The sequence below is a fragment of the Sciurus vulgaris genome (genome assembly GCF_902686455.1).
Source record: "Sciurus vulgaris genome assembly, chromosome: 6".
Taxonomy (NCBI): Eukaryota; Metazoa; Chordata; class Mammalia; order Rodentia; family Sciuridae; genus Sciurus; species Sciurus vulgaris.
In genome coordinates, this window is record NC_136466.1 from 102,354,911 (window position 1) to 102,377,256 (window position 22,346).

The 22,346-nt window shown below is 34.7% G+C and overlaps 1 protein-coding gene across 4 annotated transcripts in view; it reads right to left on the bottom strand.

The window, feature by feature from the left end:
• Window positions 1–6,000: 6,000 nt before the first annotated feature.
• Window positions 6,001–22,346, bottom strand: part of VCAN (versican) — a 110,334-nt gene continuing 93,988 nt past the window's right edge. For all 4 annotated transcript variants that reach the window (XM_079145540.1, XM_079145538.1, XM_079145539.1 and 1 more), the window contains 3 exons: window positions 13,428–13,572; window positions 8,284–8,466; window positions 6,001–8,140 (listed from right to left, as the gene is read on the bottom strand). In XM_079145540.1, the coding sequence (XP_079001666.1) occupies window positions 8,013–8,140; window positions 8,284–8,466; window positions 13,428–13,572 (456 nt within the window). In that variant the 3' untranslated portion in view covers window positions 6,001–8,012. The remainder of the gene's footprint in view (window positions 8,141–8,283; window positions 8,467–13,427; window positions 13,573–22,346) is intronic.

The window sequence follows — 22,346 nt, forward strand, 5'->3', positions numbered from 1 at the left end:
AGAAACCTGTATGCACATACATAACTTTCCTACTCTTTTCTTGGCTCCTAATTATAAAAGAACTGAAAACAGAACTTGATTGTGACCTGAAGTATCATGTTTTGAAATTAAAATAGGACCAACCAACCAGCAGTGTGTCCAAGTTTATGCAGAGCAGAGGCAGAAAAACAACTAGTAGTTGCAACAATCACATGGTTAATGTTTAGTGATTGAAAGAACAGAACTAAAGACAAAACCTCATAAAAGGACATGATGAGATGCTATGGAAGAAACCCAAGGGAACCAGTGTAGAGACTTCCAGAATGTCATGTAGCATACTGATTGATGTGAAGGGGATCACCTCCATAATTTCCCTGAAGAAATACATCAAAACTTCCTTAGTCAGGAATCCAACAGGAAATAGATGAGTGATCAGATTGGATAAATAAAAGAGAGTTTAATAAAGGGGCTATTTACAAAGGTGAGCAGCTTAAGAAAATTCCAGTTTACAGAACAGTGTCCCTAGGCCAGTGACAACAGAGAGCTCTTAGTACTCCAGTCTTAAAAAATCAAGGAGAGAACAGAAGTAGCACCAAGCAGCACTAAGGGTTATATGGGAAATGCGTCCTGGGTGTGATCAATGGTTTTGCTGTAGGGATACCTCCAGTCTCTGACAATCCACACGATTTGGAAGGGACCAAGTCACCAAAATGATGTCACAGTCCTATCTTGCTCTGGTTTCCCATGGCGTTTCCCATGACTAAATCCAATAGGAGAAGTCTATAAACTCAGTTTCTTTGGACACAGGGGAGGAGAAGGATGAATAGTGTATCTTGAAGGGTAAACCTATATTCCACTGGGTCGAGTAGCATTTCTGGTCTTCCATGTCTGCCTCCCACACAATATGACCCAGAGAGTCTGACTCTCGATCAGAAACTGAACAGGAAACCAAACTGATCTAATCAAAAGGAAAAAAAATTGATAGTTGATCTCCTTAAGATCTCTAAATCAATTCCTTCTATTCTTCTTAAGCACATAACACGTGGAATAGAAACATTTTTTCCATATCATTTTAAAATATCAGATTGGACAGATAAGTAAGGTCTATAAATATGAAATTAGATTTTATTTTGTAGGTAGTATGTTCTAAAGAATTCAGTGCTGGGAATACCATGATCCATTTGCCCACTTTACTCTTCAGTAGATCGAAAGTCAAAATGGAAAGCGGTGCATCTAGAGACAGTAAGGTTATATGAGACATTGATGACAGTTGGAATAGAAAGAAGAGAATGTGTGTGAGAAACTTTTGAAAGAAAAATAAATAGAATTTGGTGATTGATTGAATATAGGCATTAACTTGGAAGGTAGAGCAACTTTTAGGCTCCTAGTTTTTTAAAAAATGTATGACTTGTGCTAGTTCAAGTGTACTCATGTTGAGATTTAATTTCCATTTTGGTGGGATCTTGGGAGGTAAATAGGATTAGATGCGGCCATGAAGGGTGGGGTCCCCATGTTGGGGTTAGTGACTTTTTAAGAGGAAGAGATTCAGGTAAGCAAGCTTGCTCTGTCTTGTCATGTAATGCCCTGTGCCATGACATGACCCAGCAGAATAGCCCTCACAAGATGCTGAGCAGATGCCAGTGCCATGGTCTTGGACATCTCAGCCTCCACAGTCATAAGCTGACAAACTGTCATTCTTCATATATCACCTAGTCATTGTTATTCAGTTATAGCAAGAGAAAATGATAAGACAGTTGATTAGGAGGTGGGTGGACAGTAGTTCAATTTGAAACATATCAGTCTTATTCAACCAACTAGATGCAGAAGTAATCATAATGTATGTAGTAAAACCATGGTTATGAATGGAATCAGGCATATGAAGAATAGAATTAAGATATGCCAAGAATGGAGGTTTTAACTACAACATTTGAAGCCATGACATCTCTTCCCACTTCGGTGCTATTACTAATACTTCCCATCAGATGGTAAGCTCCATAAAGACAAGGACTCTGCCAGTTCCTGCTTATATCTATATTTCCATGTGTAGCATAGTGCTTGTACCATAGTAAGCGCTCAGTATCTTTATTGGGTGTAACATGAGTTCAGTCTGACTAATGAACATAAAAGAGGGTGTTCTGACCTAGTAATTAGAATAATGCAAAATCAATTCATGCCAAAGGATTATCCCACCTAGACCTTTTTTAGAGTTTATCACTACATTTAAAGTTCCTTTCCTGACTGGTTCTTGCTGGGAAGTTACAATATCCTTTCTTTGCTTCTATTTCTCAGTTTTCGAATTCATTGTAAGTCCTGCATTTAAAGCAATTTCACAGGTCTTTAGGAAATGGATATTTTAATCACAATATTTTATTCAGGTTTTCCTGTAGCAAAAGCCTTTCTCACTGCTTTCTTGAAAAAAACCGGAGGCCCATTCAAAGGTTGGAAAGTAATAACCACCTGACAGATAAAACACATGTCCCCAGGTGCAGACCCACAGTGTACTAAAAGCCAGAGAAGAATGTGCAGTGCAGAGGTCTCCAAACCAGGACCGCCTACCTTGGAAGTATGTCAACATATTCCAAGGAATTCCTAGGCATATCAAGGAAAGCAATTTCCATAGCTTTATCATCCATATGGCATCTTTCCTAACACTCATTTGCCAAAGAAGATGTTCATGGTGGAGGCTGTGGCTCCATTTTTGTATCTCCCTTAAATCACTTCTAACAAACTCTAGAATGCATCAGAATCATCTGGAATGCTTTGCAAAAAGCCCAGATTGCTGTCCCCCTTCCCCAAATCTCTAATTCAGGGGGGTAGGGTCTGAGGATTTGCTCTTCTTACAAATTCCTAGATGCTATATTGTTGTTTGAGGGAACAACCTTTGAAAACTAGAGAGTAGATAACTGTCCTCTTCCTATTTCATTAAATAAATAAATACATAAATTAATATATAAATACATAAACACATTTAAACCACCGACCTTATGAAACGCAACTCTCATTAATTCTAAGTCTTACTCTGTGTTATCATGGAATGTAAACATTCTGAATAAACCCAATAAAATTAAAAATGAATGATTTTTGATGACTGGGAGAAATCTTGATCAAGTCAAACATTTCTGAAAAAAATTCAGAACTTCATTATGACATAGCTGAAAGGCAATGGAAAATAATTTTTGCTAGATAACTATACAACTTTTGCCAATAAGTCAAAAAGAGCTTAAAAGTTGGGTAGCACTGCATAACAAAACTATCATTTCCACCTAGTTAAGCATGTAAAAAAAATTCCAGTATTTAAGTGTATAAAAATAGAGTAGGAATAGAAAAGCCATGCCATCATCAAATTCTAAGTTATATTTATCCATGGAAAAGCAAATTGGGAAAAACATCTCTAGGTATCTCATTGAGATATGTTCTCAATAGAACTTTATAATTTATATAATTATCTTTTAAATTATTTTAATGCTTTATATGATTTTGATCAATTTTACATCAGTAAATTATAATGATAGCTCAATCCAGGAAATTGTTAATTTTTATAGTTTTATATTCATAAGAAAAATTTAACTTTCAAGTTTTAAGTGCAAATTTCAATGTATATATATTTGACAGCTTACTCACTTCAAATATATAAATTTTTAATATTTGGAAAAATTCCATGAGGGGGATGCTAATGAAAAAACTGAGTCCTGAAATGATAGAAAAATATACGTAAAAATTTCTGACTACTAAAAGACTTCAAGTTTTTCTTAAAAGAATAATGGTATGTATACATTAAATTACCATAATATCTAGATTCCATTGAATACCTTTAAAAGAATGATGTATGTGTGTATTTTAGAATGGTAATATTTGAAACATGCCAAAAATAACATTTTTTACAATTGTTTAACTTTTTGATGAAAAAAATTGTTAATAACTTAAAATCTGAGGGGTACCTGGTTTTAAAATTTTATTTTGAAGTAAACACTATCAAAAATCATTTAAGAGTAACTGCCTAAGGACGTGAACTTTTATAATGTTTGGCAGGGATCATTTGTTGGACTCAGACAAAATACTGAATTAAATTCTAATTAAAACTCAGACTTTGCTTATTCTGTAAACACCTCAACAAAAACCATTTTTGTTCTATTTTGGCATTTGCTCTTTCTTGTCCAGCTGGGATCCAAACACACAGAAATGAGTAATAATAGGAAAAGATTATACAGTCTTGAATGACTCATTCAAAGACCTTTATAAACTTTCTCTTTAGACTTGTTTTAGAAAGAATAATTTGGATGAATTATTCTGATTTGTTTAGAAAATGTGAGTTGCAGCACAGAAAACAACAACAACAAAAATGCATAAATATCCAAGCTAACACATCACTGTGGGCCTCCCTCTTCACAATCTTTCTCTCCACTACTAGTATTAGGAAGAATAAAGAGAAGCACATAAAAATGGATCCTTGAAATCTTCAATTACTTGATAACTTTGTTACCTTTGCCTAGGACATATTTTCTCTCATAGATTCTTGTCTTGGTGAATCGTCCTGCATAGGTCATGCCCAAAATCAACTCTGAACCATTTTGCCACCTATTTTCATTTTTTCTATCCATTTCCAAACTTGACAACTTTGTTGTAGATGATAGATGATTTCTGGGCAATTGGCTCATAGCTAATCTAATTGCTACTCCCTACAATATACTGAAAATTCACTTTTAATTAGCAATGATCTCCTTACTAACACACTAAATAACATATCTCTTCCTATAAAATCTCTCTTAACTCTTTTCCATTTCATCTCTGCTGGAAGCCCAACTTCTCTTAATAGCCCCCCATGGCAGGAGCACATATTTCTCCCTGATGTGACACTTAGTCTTTAAAAATATAGAGGGCCACCTCTTGCCGATTTTGAGTAGTGCAAGTCTCCTTAAATTTCTCACTCTGTCTCAGTGTCCTGAATATCCCACAGAGTCCACTATTAGTACCTAGATTCGTCAAAAAATAGGACGATTCCAAATCTAATAAAGGCATATTTGCATGTATGATGCAAATGCTTATATACTACCATGGGTCATTTCTATTTCAAGTTCTGTGTAAAAGAAATGATAGGCTATGCACAGAAAGGACAAGCTATAAAATGAAACAAATCTATGTCTTTTCATGTTTAGTTCCCTGTGTAGTTTTGATCTTCTAAAAAAGGAACCTCAAAATAATTTTCAACCCACATTTATGCTTTCTGTTATCTCCTATACAACTTTTGGGTATATAATGAATTATTTCAGATTGTCAGTATTATTTCAGATTGTCAGTGCTGAATCAAAATGAACTGTCAGATACTCCCATGGTATGTAACCAGTATAAAAACCTTATGTGTCTAGTTTATTCACTGATGAATTCTCAGGGCATAATACCTGGCACACAGTGAAGACTTAAGAAATAGTGAATAAATAAAAAAATGAAGGACTAAATGGATAGCCAAATAAATTAGAACTTGATGTCGAAGACATCAGAGAATGATTTAGACATGATAATCTAGCCAGTAAATTGAGCTCCTAAATATAGCAATAAGGAACATACCGTTTTACATTGTTCTCGGGAATAGCACTCAGGCTCCAGAGATTATCTGCTTCCATTACACATTAACTATGTACCTTTGGACACATAATTTTATATCACTTTGCCTGATCCCTCACCAAACAGTAACAGCACACCTTTCATCTACTCATTGTGAGATAACGTATGCAAAACACTCAGCGAAGTTGTTAAGAAGCAGTCTCCAAGGTGAGCTTCATTTTTCCTATTGCATATTTCTTTCATGTTTGAGATGAAACATGTTTCATGTTTGCATAGTATGTAGATAAAAACACTACCAGAATTACTGAGTTTGTGCAAGTACACATATAGTTGTCTCCTTACTAGACATAAATCATTTCATCCAAGTCAGAAGCTTCTTCTCTTATGATGGAACCAGAATAGAAAAATGTTGGTGCATGTTGGGATTTAAAGTTATAAATAACCAGACAAGTCACAGTGTAGTAAAAGAAGGATTTTAGGTTTCTTTGGTGAAACAAAAGCAGATATAAAAAGTTACAAAGATTTTAGATTTTCATTCACAAAAAAGTCATTCACATTTTACACTATACACGTTATAATATAAATACAAGAAAGTATTATGTGCATTGTAATGAAAAAAGAAAAATAAAAACCTAATAGATCAACACCATGTTTTTCTGTGCTCTAGAACACCTAAGGGCGGGTTACATTTAATGCAGGAACCAAGGGAACTTGCTTAAAGACACTGTGTATGATTATGAGCTACAGTCATTCTTTCTAAGCCAAAGAGGTTTGAGGAAACAATCAATGTTGGATTAACTCCTGTCTGCTGTTTTTCTAATTTTTCTTTCCCTTCTTAAAAAATTAAATTAATTTTTTATACTGATACATAAAAACATTACAGGGTTACATATTTATGGGGTACCACGTGATATTTCAATACTTGGGTACATTGTGTAATACTTAAATCAGGTTAAACATCTCTATCTCCTCAAACATTTATCATTCCTATTTGCATTTTATTTGTTGTCCACCCTTCTTAATATTGCTGTAACTGAAATTAGGGAAAGAGTTTTGAATGCTTTATTTCCATTACGGTCTTTCTTCACACACTAAATTAAGTGGATAATGATTCAAAGTCATCTTCAGCAGTCACTTTATTCAAATAGGAGGGAGAAAATGGAGTGGGAAGAGATAGGAGAAATTTCAACATATACACTCCACCTGATGGGAAGAAATGCCCACACTATCTCTACAAATACACTTAGGATGGGCAAACACCACTTGCTGAAAGCTATACACTTTTCCACTTTTTTCATAGTAAACACTTGATGCATTCTATCCATCACATTATTTAATCAGGGACAAAGTACCTATATTATATGTTCCAAACTGTGTGAGCAAAGTATAAAGGCTAACACTGAAAGGTAACTAGCATACTACACCAATTTTCAGGTCTTGGGGAAAATAACATCCAATAAATTAAATCAGTATGGCTTACTTCATTTATTTATGTATGCTTCACAGCTGCAGCATTCATACATGAACATTCAAAACTTTATAAAAGATTAAAATGGTTATATATACAAAATTTCTTTTTTGCATGTGTGTGGTTTTAACAATCCCCCACCCTCCAGAGCCCTCGGTCTAGATCCACATGAAATGCCTTGATCTGTAACCTTACCGGAGTTAGTGTTATGAAAGCCATTAAAAAGTAGACCTGGTTGAGTTAATAATTAGCACTTTGACCCCTAAAAAAAAATGCTCCTGGTCATAGAAAAGTCCTCTGTTCAGGCCTTTCTTGTGAGTGAAGAAAAAGGAATGCAGCAAAGAAGAGGTCCACAGTGGAGTCCTTAGTCCCATCAGGATCCCGTTGGCCAGGCTTCAGCCTCACTTAGAAGCAAACCGCACCTCTGGCTGAGACGGGTGCCGTGCAGTACAAGGTTTTGTTTGCTAGTTGTCCAGGAAAAGCCATCCTCAGTCTTGCCGTCAATCAAAGAGCAAGTGAAACCATTTCCAGCCTAAGCAAACTACATAAAAGCAGCCAAACCAATGATTAAAGACCTATACGGCCCCATAATCATCATTAAATATGCCAGAACTCAGTGTGAATTTTAATTTTATATACAGGATTAAAACCAACATTAAATCATCTTATTTACATGGCCACTGGTGCTAAAATTGAGCGTTTTAAATAGTACAGTAGGCTGGTGGACATTATGAAATGGTCTGCACGGAGGCAAATAGAAGACTAAAGAAATCGGATAGGCTGGAAATGCTCACTTTCTGCCCTCATTTACTTTCACTTTGTTTGCTTTCTTTGTAAATGCCAACACTTTCACTTAAACTGTTTTGGGAACACAGCAACCCAAAATGACTGAAAGGTGGTCCAAAAATCCAAACCAACTGATAATACTTCTCGAGGTGATAGGAAAGGCACAGAAAGTTAGGACTTTGGCTGAAATGATGAAAACACATATTCGCCATTTTAGGGATCAGCGCCTGGACTCCTGCCACCTCCGGCTCCAACGATGATCATGTTTTGATGTATTTACTGAATTGTCCTTTGCTGATGAGGAATTTTTAAAATATTTCTTAGAATAAGTCCTTTGGTATGCAGATGCTACATGGAAGAAAAGAAAGAAAGAAAGAAAACACAACAACATTACTTGCTCCATACCCTAAACTATCAATACCACAGCGGTAAAATGAGGGTCTAGTAGTTGTTATAGCACGGTTGTCCATTCTTTCTAAAGGACCACTTACGGTTCATGCAGGTAATTTTAGGCATAGCCCATCTTCCATTTCCTAGGCATCGGATGGTTGGAAGGTGGCGTTGAATGAAACCATCTTTGCAGTGATATCTAATCAAGGAGTTGATTTCATAACGAGGTTTCATCTTTCCAAAGGTCTTGGCATTTTCTACAACAGGGGGCTGGCCGCAAGCAACTAAGGAAAAGTAAATTTGGTTATTTCCAAATAATCTAAGTATTTCAATTGGTGTGCATCTCTCTCACACTCACTCTCTCTTTCTTCTTTCTCTATAGTACCAAGCCAGGCTCATTCATAAAAGATAATGATCTAGAATCAAAATTAAAAATTGTTCAAGATAAAAATTAATTTGAGTCTCTTGGCCTAGTTGGAATCTCAGATTAAGTTATCTTGAATCATATTTTATTAAAGAGCTGCAGAACTAAGTAATCATATATTCATCTGGCATGGCCACTTTTCTGAAATATCCCAAATTGCAAAGAACCTATCTCATGCCACTAAGTGACTTATTGGTATTGTCCTCATCACTATCCTTCAATTTTTATTTATTACCCACCTTTGCTTGGGACAATAACACCTTTGTAACAATTAGCTATTTATCATCGCTTCCTGAATGTACAATCTATAATAACATCATAGTTTTTGAATATGGAATACACTTCTAAGCACAAACAAAATATTATCTGGTCCACTTATGTGTGTTTGCTTTTTTCTATCTTCTGTATTGAGACAGGTGGAAATTATGAATAGTAATCATGCCTCAATTTCACAATTACAAATATAATTTTAAACTCTGGAGAAGAGTAAATAAGGGCAAAGCTAGAAATACTTAGTTATCATTTTGAATTTATAATGAAAAATTCTAGCCATCAAAAAACTTAACCCTAAATAGAAATAATTTTAAAAGTAGCAACAAAAATTCTCTATTTCAAATTTCAGAAACTGGGAAAAATGATCCAATCAAATTTGAAGTGATCCATGTATCTATTCAACATTAGCATGTTTATTTAAATGGTATTTTAAAAACTGCTACAAGTTTATTGTGTTTTGCTGTATGATTTCTCTAACAATAGTGTAACAATCTAAATACAATTCTCCCTAACTGCATTTCCTATTCATAGTTGAGGAATTCTGACACCACAGGCCCATAAGAATATGTCACTTTGTCTCAGGAATAATGCAAATTTTCAGTGAGAGAATGATTACCAGGAAGCTTATCATCAAGATGTTTAGATGTCAGCATCCTTATATTAAAAGTTTATAATTATTAAACTTATTCACATATTTAAAAGGCTGTCTACAGTCATATTCTTTTTGCAATGACAAATTTGGGTATGAAGTAAATGTTTCGTTTCTGTAATTTAGTCCTGCTGGATTCCAATTTGGATCCCTGCTTACTGCTTTTGTGGTAATGTGAAAAAGTCTCTATTAGGGTCCAGATACTAGCAAGCATCAGAGAGAATGAGTCAATTAGAGGATTTGTTATATGTAATTCTGTGCTTTGCTGGTGAATTAGAAGTGGTCTTTAATATTGGGAGAAAATAATTGCATGATTTCTTCTAAAACTATTTCTATGTGAAGACTATTATAAAAGCTAAAATAATTCAGCAAGTGTGATATTGGCAAGGGCAAGAATACAGACCAGAAATGGATCCATACATAGATGCTAGATATTTTACAGAAAAAAATATTGCAGAACACAGGAAAGGGTAGTTTTAAAACTTGGACAATTGGGCTGGGGTTGTGGCTCAGTGGTAGAGCACTTGCCTGGCACATGTGAGGCAATGGGTTCAATCCTCACCACCACATATAAATAAATAAATAAAATAAAGGTATTTTCTCCATCTACAACAAAAATAATATTTAATAAATAACTTGGACAATTGGTATTCATATAGAAAAATATATTTAGCTCCCTACCTCAGAAAATACGTGAAAAATCAATTCCAGATGGTTTAAGGACATAAATATAAAAGACAAACTATAAAATATTTCAAAAATAATATTAGAATATTTTTATAACTTCAGGTTAGGTAATAGATTTCTTAAGACACAGAAAGCTTTAAACCGTAAATGAACATTTGACAAAATGAATAATTTTGCCCATCAAAAAATGCCCTAAGGACCAGATACAATGGCCCCATATCCCAGCAATTCTGGAGGCTGAGGCAGGAGGATCACAAGTTCAAGGCCAACCTCAGCAATTTAGAAAGTCCCTAAGCAACTTGGAGACACCCTGCCTCAAAATAAAAAATAACAAGTCTGGGGATGTAGTTCAGTGGTAGACCATCCTGGGTGCAGTCCCCATACCAAAAAAAAAAAAAATAAAAAATAAAAAGAAGCCACAAGATAAGGTCAAAGACAAATTACAAACTGGGAGAAATGTGTATCATATGTAATTGTCAAGGTTTTAGTAATAAGACTATGAAAAGAACTATGAATCAACATGTAAATGATAGCAAAAAAAAATTCAAAAATAAGCAAAAGACACAAACAGAAACTTTACCAAATAAGAAGCATAAATAACCTATAAGTATCTGAAAAAATCTCAGGTTGAAGTATTCAAGAAATTTCAAATTAAATCACAGAGGTATTAATATACCCACCACGGTGGCAAAAATTTCAAAGTCCGATAATACCAAATGTTGACGAACATATGGAATAACAGGAGCTCTCACACATAGCTGCTGGAAGTGTGAATTGGTACAACCTCTTTGGAAAATAGTTTGGCATGTTTTAGTAAATCTGATGACACATATATCCTATGAATCAGCAACTTCACTCCTGGAAATATGCCCTACAGAGACTTACAAAAGTCTACCAAGAACAAGTTTACAGATCTTCATAGAAATGTTGTTATGATGTTAACATAAACTCTGACTACAACCCAAATGTCCACTGACAGGAGACCGATGAATAAAATACATGAACATAATGAAATAGTCCACAGAAGCAAAAACACGGGACATGTCGGTACATGTATTAACATAGATAAACTTCACGAACATGATGCTGAGCAGTAAGAAAGGAAAGGTTCAGAAAACATACAGTCTGATTCTGCTTATATAAAGTTCAAACACTGACAAAAGTAAACGGTTTGTTGTTTAGGGATACATGTATGTGCCAGGGATTGCTTCACTATCTCTGGAGCCAGGATTGGGGAATAAATGAATGGAATTAGAAGGACCCCACAAGGTACTCCAAAGATGTCTGCATGGTGTGCATGAAGCATTCTTCTGTTAAAAAAAATGTCGTTCCTGTGTATTATGATCCTTCTTTACAAGTATTTAAGAGTTAATTAAAAATATAATTACGTAGGCTTAAAGGCATTTAAAGTACCTGAAAAGAGAAAAGACAGTTTTACAAAACTCCTCTGAGCATTGATTAGAAAAAAACACAATTGTACATAAATAAAAATCTGACAGTGGAGAGATAAAATAATCAGTCTCCTCCTTCAATAAAGTAGAGCCATCATTTTATAAAACTCATTACCCAATGGGAAATGTAAAGAGTACAAACATCATTTTTGTGTGCCTTTTTTGGCTATGGGGCAGGAATTCTCCACCTAGAGCAATTTGCCTTCTCCCCCAACATTTTCCTCCTCCCCAGAAGCATGTGGCAATATCTAGAGACATGTTTGGTTGCCACAATACAAAAGGGATGTGAAGCGTGGAGGGTGCCTCTGGCATTCAGAATATGGAAGGTAGGAATGATGTTAAACATTCTCCAACACACCACACAGCCTCCCACCATTAAGAACCATCTGGCTCAAATTCAGTAGTACTACTGTTGAGAAACCCTGCTACAGGAAATATAAGAATGTTTAAGACCATGAATAGAAAGCATGACTCCACGGACTATTGGGAGACCTAACAAGGCAAACGTGACCTATGAATAGAGACAATTGTTTAGTAAAAACTTCTTACACAGGAAAAAGTAAAACAGCAAATACTTGATTTGCTGTTTGTACAAGTTTCACCAAAGAAGTGCTGGAGTAAGATACAAGTCAGCAAAGCTTCTTGTGCAGAGAGGGTATTAAGACTAAGTAGCAGAGTGGTCACTGAAAAAGCCAAGTTTCTTGATACAGTGACTTTGTGAATCTTAGTGTCCTTCTCTTCTAAAAGAGTCCAATATTGGTGTTTAAGTCTCTCCTAAAGTATTTATAGTGTGTATTTTTAGTTCTATTATTTTTACTTTTGAAGATGAATCAAAGGGTTTTACATTTTGCATTTAAACCTTGGACTCTTACCAGAGGTAGGTAAAAATCTTGGCCTGGGAACCAGCTAGTCATATTTAATACTATTACAAAAATGGTGTTTAAAATTTTTATGAAATTTCAATTTATTTAGGGAAGAAGTCTACATAGCATGTCTTAGGAATTCAAACATATTAGTCAAAAACACATTTACAAATCAGTTTTCTTGATTTTTTTCCATTTAATATTAACCAAGCAATTTTCAATATGGATCTATCATTATAAATATCTTTATTTTATATCCTCTTCAAAATATTTAATTAAAGAGGTAAGGATGGCATTTTTATTCCATGGTTTATAAGCCGAAAATAAATATTCTAAGGGAATGATTTTAAAACTCTAATACTTACAGAGACCAAGCAATTAGAAAAACAAGGGAAAGAATGAATGAGGACCACCATGAGCTGGAGCCAAACTGTCACCAAGGGAAGGCAGTGGCTCTCAGGTTCAGTATCTCCCTCTGCTGACAAACTTGAACATGGGATAATGGCACCATGTCTTCTTGTTTTTTAAGAGTCAGAAATCCAGATTATTTTATAATATTTTCCAATTTTTAACTTGACCACTTTTAAAAAATATATCCTCTTCATCAAAATAAAGAGATCTAGAATCCTTGGACTAGCAGGTGCTCTTCTTAAAGGTCCTACCTGGAAGTTTTTCTACATAAATGCCATACTGGTATTTTAAGCAAGTGAAATCCGAGGTGAGAACAGTTCTGAAAACAAACTTTTCAGCTTTATTGAAAGAGTGAACTAACTATTCTAGAGCAACAAGAAGTGACATCAGATATCTAGTTTGTATCTCAAAGAATGAAATTTATTCTTCATGAATTCTGTTGATAATTGAAATGCAGATTATAGAGTATGAACACAGTAAGTGTTACCTGTTCCTTTCTTGCAGGTATAGGTGAGATGGTAATTGCAGGGGACATCATTCCATTGACCGTTCTCATGCCAAATGATCACAACACAGTCTTCTCCAGCAGAAAAGAAGCTATCTGGCTGGTTGGGTCTCCAGTTCTCATATTGCTGTAAAATTTGAAAAAAGAAGATAACTACTTGATTGTCAAAGTGGCAATCAGCCTAATAGGGATGGACTCAACCATTTTTGTGGAACCACATAGCAGAAATAATTTCCATGATGAAGACTTTCAAACTCTGAGTGGAAAATATATGTCTCAGGGTCTTTGTTTAAAAAGTATTTATTTTTTGGCAGTGAGATATCTTTGAGGAATTTTGGCCAAGATATCCTAGATTTCTAAATACATAGTCCACTCTCAATTTAAGAAATTTCATTGTATTATTACTATTAAGCATACTAACATTGAATTCCTACTGGTACCTAACAGTATCATGGTTATTTTTATGTCCTCTAAAATGCATAATATATAAGACCCATTTTACTTTTAATTTACCAAAATACTTTATTTGACTATTTGCTGTGTTTTCCCTACCAAATGTTTCTTTTTGTTTTTAATCTTCAATACTTGGGGCAGTAGATCTTTAAAAAGGTATCCATTTATTTACCAACAAACTCACTAAAAATGTAACTAATATACTAGGAAAATATGTAACTAATATACTAGGAAATGACTATAATTTTTCTTCTCAGAAAAAAAGTGGTTTTAAAACTTTTACATATGATAAACATCTAGATTTTCCACAAAATTATTCATGAAAAGACAAAAATTTGAAAACCTCTACTTCTCTTTCCATCACTTCGCTTAGCTTTAAAGACCTCCTCAATCATGCTAAAATTAAGATAGGAGACTAGAGATTCCAGCCATGAAAAAAAAAAAAAAAAAAAAAGTCTTTGAAGAGTAATAAAATTGCAGAGAATGAAGGGAAGCTTAATGAAGTTGCCTTTTTGCCAAAACATAGAATGGAGAGCGTTTTTTATTTCTCTGGGGAAAACGTAATCCGGAAAGAGATGAACTTAAATCCTAGTCTAGTAACATGAATGGTACCACAGACTTCTCCCCCAGATGGTCCTGGGAAGGTTGCTCAGAGAATCATGCTCATCAAAGCACTCTGACTGGCAGGTTTCCCCACAACCAGGAACTGACATTGGCTCTGAACTGGGTTTCTAATTATTCTCTATTTTTCTTTGCTTACTTCCTTTCCTTTGTCATCCCTCACACTCTGCATACTGAGCCTCCTTTTTAATTTGAAACTTCACTTTCATGATTATCAACAAAACAGAAGTATAAATGTCATGTTCTGTTTGTTGCTGATGAGTGACTAAATTGTTTTTAACACGTGAATTAATGCAGGATAAAAATAAAAAACCCAAAGAATAAAAATTTATTGAAAGACTTAAAATATATATTTCAAGTTTTCTGTGGCCAAAGATTCCAGAGTTTTCCAAATATTTAATTTGGATTTCACAACTCAATAGTTTCTAACTTACTTTCTAATTTAACCTCTTACATGAAATCAGTTAAGTGTCTTCAAAGGTGGAAAATTTCCAACCTCCCAATAGTACTATTGTGTACTATTCCCTCATTCTTTGAACCCACCACCCACATTGCCCATCTCTCTTTTCTTCTTACCTAAATTTACTATTTATTGTATTTTCTCTTCCTAGTAAACGTATGATCACTAGGGACAGGATTTGGTTTATTTTGTTTATTATTGTATCCTCAGCTCCAGGAACTGTATCAAGCACATACTGATGTTTAAAAAGTAATCTAATATTTAGAAATAATGAACCATAGAAAATATTACTCACACCTATCCTAATCAAAGGATGTTGCTTGCTACTAGCAAATTATAGGTGAGAAAAGCAGTCATAGGTTAAACCTTTCTGCAAAATAGTTGGTGATGTATATCAACAGACTTAAGATGTTTCTGCCCTTGGACCTTATAATTCTACTTCTTAGATTTTATTCTAAAAAATAATCAGAGGCATGAAAAAAAACAAAGTATACAATAGCCAGACAAATGGAATATTATATAGCCATTAAATATTTTGTATGTGAAGAATTAAGGAAATAAGAAAGAGTAAAAATAGTATTAAATTAAGATATTTAATGATACACATTTTACACATACTCTCAGATGTCACTGTGTGTGTGTGTGTGTGTGTGTGTGTGTGTGTGTTCGTAAGACCAAAGGGAAATGCATTAAAATCTTACAAAGTTTTATCCGAGTGAGACTGCAAGGAAAATATTTTATTCAATGTACTTTTGCAAATTTTCTAAGTTCTTTCAGAGTACGCATAAATTATTTTATATCAGTAAAAAAATGGACATTATAAAATGTTCTATGCATTTAACAGAAAAAAATCAGATTTCCTAGCTAAACTTTTTACATACCAACTTAACAAATAACATTTTAAGTTCACAAAATCACTTGACTGTCACATATTTTCAACAGAAATTTCCTCCTGATCTGAAAAATATTGGTCTGATTTTTACACTTAAGTGATTCTTGGGGCTTAAGTTGTCCAGACCTCTGGTAAAAGATTTAATTGTCTTTGGTGAGAATTATATTTGGCTTGTAGTAATGATTTAAAACGTGTGTTCCTGTTGTTGCTTGACAGAGCTGTGGCTTAATGGTGCAGGACCAAATTTTGGCTCTATGGTTTTTATAAGAATGTCTGACACCCACAGGCATGTCACAGTATTACCTCATATCTGAGAGCTCCATTGTGCACATTTATTTTGGCTAGGATGCTTTGATTTTGCTCCATATTATTGCCAAACTGACTTAGCAAAAGAAACACTGTTTTCTGAACAACTTTCTTTGTTTCCACCTTAATTCTTTTGCAGTCTTATTTAATATTACATGGAGAAAGATTATAAAAAATAAATATGACTTTAGGTTCCATAATATATCTTCTTTCTTTTCAGTTCAATATTAGGAAGAACTCCCTCCTCAGGAAACCTATTCTGAGTTATAAGAACATAACAGATCCTCTTCTCATATACAGTGTCTCTTACATATGGATACAGATTTGGGGCATGAGCAGAGAGAAACTTACCACCTCCCACCTGGACTTTTTTTCTCCTCATTTAGAATTATAGGTAAACATCTTGGGTGATCTGTTCTGAACTGACCCACTTCTGGCCTGACTGAGCACACTAGGAATTATTCTAAAAAGTCAGCATGAGTTGGGGAAATTCATTTTAACACCTTTGATAAAAATAAATGCCAGTCATGCCTCAGCATGTCTGTGCCTCAGGTATTCATATTTCCCACTCCAAACCTGAACTCTTGTTACTCCCCAGGGATAAGAATTAGACTACAAGAATTAGATTGCCTGGAAAGGAACCTGAAAATCACACTGTACTTTCATTCTCTTCTGCTAGCAGAGAAAATCATGACATGAAATTCAAATGGTCAACACAGAGGAAAGCCAACTCACATGTAAACTTTTCTTGCATTTTATTAGAAGATAATTATTTTATATCTACTAAGAAACTGCTTAATGCTGTTTATTATGATTAAATTGCTTTAATTTTCAAGTTCTAATTGGATAACTAGTTTTCCATGTCTGAAAAAAAAAAAAAATGCCAAAAAAAGAAAACCATTTCAATTAAATTGAATTCAGTCACTTTTCAGTTATTGTTTTCTCTTTCTCCTCCAAGTTGGATTCAAGTAAATCAGCTGCCAAAATAATAAAATGATTCAAAAAACCCTGGACACAATCCAATAGTTAGTAAGTATGGTTCTTGGTTCTTTCACAAGAAAACCGTCTCCACAAACCAGAGAGTGCATTAAACACCAATTCTAACATTGAAAGGAAAAATCTCAGAGCAAGACTGAAATTATTCATCAATCTACCAAAATATAAATGCTGATTATTTCATTTCAAATAATCTTTGTTGTCAAAAATCTACTTTTTTCTCACAACAACATAAAGAAAAGATCTGTCCTGAAGATCTTCCACAGCACACGCAGCTTCCCAGCCAACATCCCTCACCCTGAGAGTGACCTCACACCTTTGTGACCAGACTAGTTTTTTTTACAGTGCGTGGAGAGCTATTCTTCTCCTTTCCAGTCTTTGCAATTCTCCCATTTGATTCAGTCAACATACTGGGGAGCGGGAGAGGTGGGGTAGTGTTGCCTGGGGAGAAATCTCTGCTTTTGTAAGCTATCAATCATCTACTAAATTTAGACAGGTTCACAGTAGTTCAAGGTGTGTCTCTGGTTGATATATATAGTGTGGAGGAGGTCCTAAAAGTCATTCAGAGATACCAGGTGATCTTCTCTCTCTTAAAAGACACACCACATGGACATGAACAATGGTCCTAAAATTTCAGCAAATAACTAGCATTACAAGAATAAGCAAAACGACTCCTGTAATTTCAGCAGCTGAGGCAGGACAATTGAGAGTTCAAAGCCAGCCTCAGCAAACGCAAGGCGCTAAGCAACTCAGTGAGACCCTGTTGCTAAATTAAAAAAAAAAAAAAAAAAAAAAAAAAATAGGGCTGAGGATGTAGCTCAGTGGTTGAGTGCCCCTGAGTTCAATTTCCAGAACCCACCCTCTCCCCTCAAAAAGAATGAGCAAAACAAACAAACCAGTAAGATATGAGATACCTAATTCTCCTTTTCCTTATGTAGTGGTGGGCAACTGACTTTCTGCTAAAATTAGTTAAACATGTTTTCAGATTTTATATGAGAGTTAGAATTAAACCAGGAGCTTTTCCCCCACTTTCCTTTAAAAGAGGAGTTTACTCAGGTTTAGTTTTGAGCATTGCTTGAAAAAAAAAAGGCCATTCCGTGTTAATTACTGTCATAACAAAAAGCACACCTCAGTTAGTCTTTAGGTGATAGATAAAGAAGAAAATCTTACTGAAGAAATCCGTGAATTGCTGGGTAGAGAAGACAATGGCTGCTGCAAGAAGGGTTCTTGCAGCATAGAATGACTCACTCTTGCAACACTCCAATATTTGCTCTTTTACACACCAAGAGTTTTAAAGAATATCTTTTTTAAAAAAAGAAAAAAAAAAAAAAAAAAAGCAAACACTTGCAGGCACAAGGTCCAAGAATTTCTAGAACATTAGACAACCTGGCTTTTAAATCCCTTTTTATCACCATCTTAAGACTAACAAGTTTTAAAAGCAACTATTTTTATCAAGAGTTAAGTGATAATGAATGCTTCTTCAGAATCCTCAACCCATATCATATTCTTTTCGTTGAATTAATTTAACTTAGTCAAATAACTAGAAAGAAAATCAATAATCATTGGTTTTCCTAAAGAGTCAGATACTCTGTGTAGAATCTCTTGTGTCTTTTGTTAGTTCCTAAATGGTATGATATAAATAAAAAGAAAACAGAATTGTAGAAGTCTAAAGTTAAATTTCATCTCTTTGTGAGTCATAAGTTTGTGAGTCACCTCTCCCTCTCAGGAACACACATGAGGGTGAACACACATGCACACATACTGTGTACCAGTATTCTTGGTATTAGGGAAAGACATATCTAAGACATTTAGGGATGTTCCTGTTTACACAGACTTGTGCAGCAGATAAGTTCCTGGCAAAAATATAGTAGAGAAAAACCAAAATGGTCAGCAGAGTAAATGGCAATCTACCCCAAAACTGAGCTGTTCATTATAAAAATTCGAGAGTTAATCCAACAATCTTAAATATTAACCAGTCACTAATTACAGCTCAAATTTGTGCTTTCTCATGTATAAACGGAACTGCAAGTCTTGAATTTGTAACTATCAAGGACCTACCATATCTATACTTTTTCAACTTAGATGCAGTCATTTTTTATTCTTTAAAATTTGTGATAATTTAGATTATCTTGAATGGACAATTAAAGACCACGTTTTAGAACAATTATGACTTTGCTAAACACAAACGATCACAGATATCCTGTGGATAAAAATTGTTATTGACACTTATCCCCGGAGTTCATTGTATGACACAATACATTATTATAATTGCTGGCAGAATTTACTAAACTTCAAACTACAATTTGGATTTTTTTCCCCCCGGGAACAATCCACTTACTGCCCTTCACCTACTCTCTAAGCACAGTTAATTCAATTTATAGTAATAATTTCATGCAAAACCACAAATGTCCTCTAGGTTTACCTACCAAGGAAAATAGCTAAGGAAAACCTTCTTCAGGGTTCTATTACGTGTATAAGGTAAAGGTTCAGGAAACCCAAGTCCTGCTATTTGCCTTATTTGCTGGAATTGTACTGAACACGTGACTACACTTATTAACTTCACACTGTATTTGAAAAAATTCATCTTGTGCCATATTTAATTTTTATGTTTACTATATCATGTACTCAATACTAGAAATTTCAAATTATCTAAAGCGGCAGGGATTTAGTCTGCAGAAAACATTATTCCTTCACAGATCTGGGTGGAGCTCCAGGAATGTCATTTTGCAACACAAAATGTAGTACAACCACTAGAGGGTGATATATCTCCACCTTTACAAAAGTATGACACCAAATCGCTTAACAAAGTAGAACTTAGAAATCCCCAAACAACCATCATTATTAAATCCATGGCAAAAAAAAAAAAAGGATTAAAGGATTATCTGTGATGTGTCCTCCCATTCTTGTGAGTGAAAGCATTTGCTGGAAGATAAACTTCAGCTGAACAGGGTTTTCCAATCTGACTACATTCTATTCCGTTACTGGCCACTATAGTTATAATCTGAATTTCTAACTGAAACACTTATCTATGATAGTTTATTCTTTCCCTTTTCTGTTTAATATAATCTGATGGTTTACATCAATGGTGAAATTTCATTAGAAACCAAGTCAAGTCTAGAACATCCATCTAAAATCCTTAGAACCAACAGATCATGAACACCTATATCCACAGTCAAAAGATCTCCAGTGTGAAATGGTTTTGGTTTTGGGGGGAAACTTATCTAGATTAGCTCTGAAACCATGATACCTATACTAAAAGCTGACTTCTATGTGTGCAACTCTTTTTTTCACCTGGGACCTATAATGACATTCCTATACTCCCAAAACTACAGATTAAATCCAAATATAGCCAATGCCATGGACAAGCAGATAACCACCACAGAATAAAAGTTAACTCCAAATAGAAAACATTTTCCCAAGAGAGAGAGTCCTCATTTGAAACACATTAAGAAATCAGCTTTTCACTAAATAACAAACTTGGAATAATCATAGTTAGCCCCAGTCTTTCAGATCACAGGTCAGATGGTTATCTTAAAAAAAAAAAAGGAAAGAAAGAAAAGAAAGATAGAAAGAAAGAAAAGAAAAGAAAAGAAAAGGTGATGAGGACCACTTATTACAGACATTAAAACATTTGGTAACTTTAAAATAACTTTTTTTTCTTGATGACTCTGACACACAATGGGCATTTGTTTGCAGTCTGTGTTGTCCATTTAACTTTGCTTTATTTAACTTGTTCAGGGCAAATGACTTCCCTGCAAGGTAGATGCCTTCCTCTGATCCCCGTGCTCTGGTCTGGGTCCTTATTTATTTATGTTTTAAGTGAGATTATGGTTTTGCTGTTGTCTTTTAGTTGAACAGGGTAATTCTTTGACCCACAACTGAAAATAAAAGAGCAGCTTTGTTTTAAAGTAGAAAGGGACATTTGTTTTGGTATCACCACCCTATGCTTGCAGCCTGGAGTTGGATCCTACCAACATGAATATGCTGAAAGGAAGAAAAACTAACTCAGGGTCTCCTGATAGTTGTTAAAGTGGCAATATGCCCATTATTTTCCTAGCTGGCAAAACCTCTGTGCAGGAGAGACAAACTGGCTGCTTCTGAGTACAACGCTAATCTTGTGTAATAGTGTGAGCTCACTGCCCTACAAAGCAGTAATTATCAACAGCATTTTCAGAGGGATGTGAGTTACTCCCACTGTGAGACCACTGTGAAACAGGGGGCCTCAGGCAGAGCCCCACAGAGCAACTTGCATTTAATCCATGCAATGAATGGTGCCAGTAGACTCCTTCACCCCAGCTTGTTTGCACAGGTCTTCAGTCATGAAATGCTAGGGATCCAAATGTGAGGAGAGACAAGAAAGTGCCAAAAAAGATTCAATTTTTTTTTTTTTTTTGGGGGGGGGGTGGTTTCCCATGGTTATGCATTTCCTTAAACTAATTAGCAATTAAATTTAAACATCTGCATGTGATTCTAAAGTTTCATAAAGCCCTGTTGGTAAAACATCCCTGAGAGGGCATTGATAAGTTTTCTTTTTTTCTGTTTTCAGGATAATCTTGTCAAGTATGAAATGATTTTCCAGTGGTGGGTAATTATTTTTCCAGCTGTTCAACCTATCACTAGCTACCTGAACTTGATAGAGAGGGGTTTTGTGTTCTAGAACTACCCTATGACCCAATAATTCACATGCAGATTCAGAAGAACCAGTTCTTGATTTCAAATCAAATTAAATTGCAACACAAGTAACATTTTTCATTATGAACTCAGTGGTCTTGGGTTGGAAGGAATCTGGGAAATCTTCCACTCATGAGAAATACGTTAAAGAATGAGGAAACAGCATATGTTTTTCTTGGCTGTTAGGTTAATATAATGAAGCCTGTGAAGTTTAACATAATTAAATTAACATTGATAATGCAGTGTGACTTGTTCACAGAGAAGTGGCATTTGGCTTGGAGCTAATACCACACCACAGCTGACACATGTGCAAAAATTTTATGGGAAGTCTCCTGAGATTTTCAGGTAGAAAATGTAAAACTTAAGGATTTGGGGGTGGGGTGGAATTTTAAAATATATATTTTTATTTTTTAAATTATACACAATAATTACACATGTTCATAGGGTAGGGTGTGACATTTCAATACATGTATGCAGTGTGTGATGGTCACATCAGAGTAAT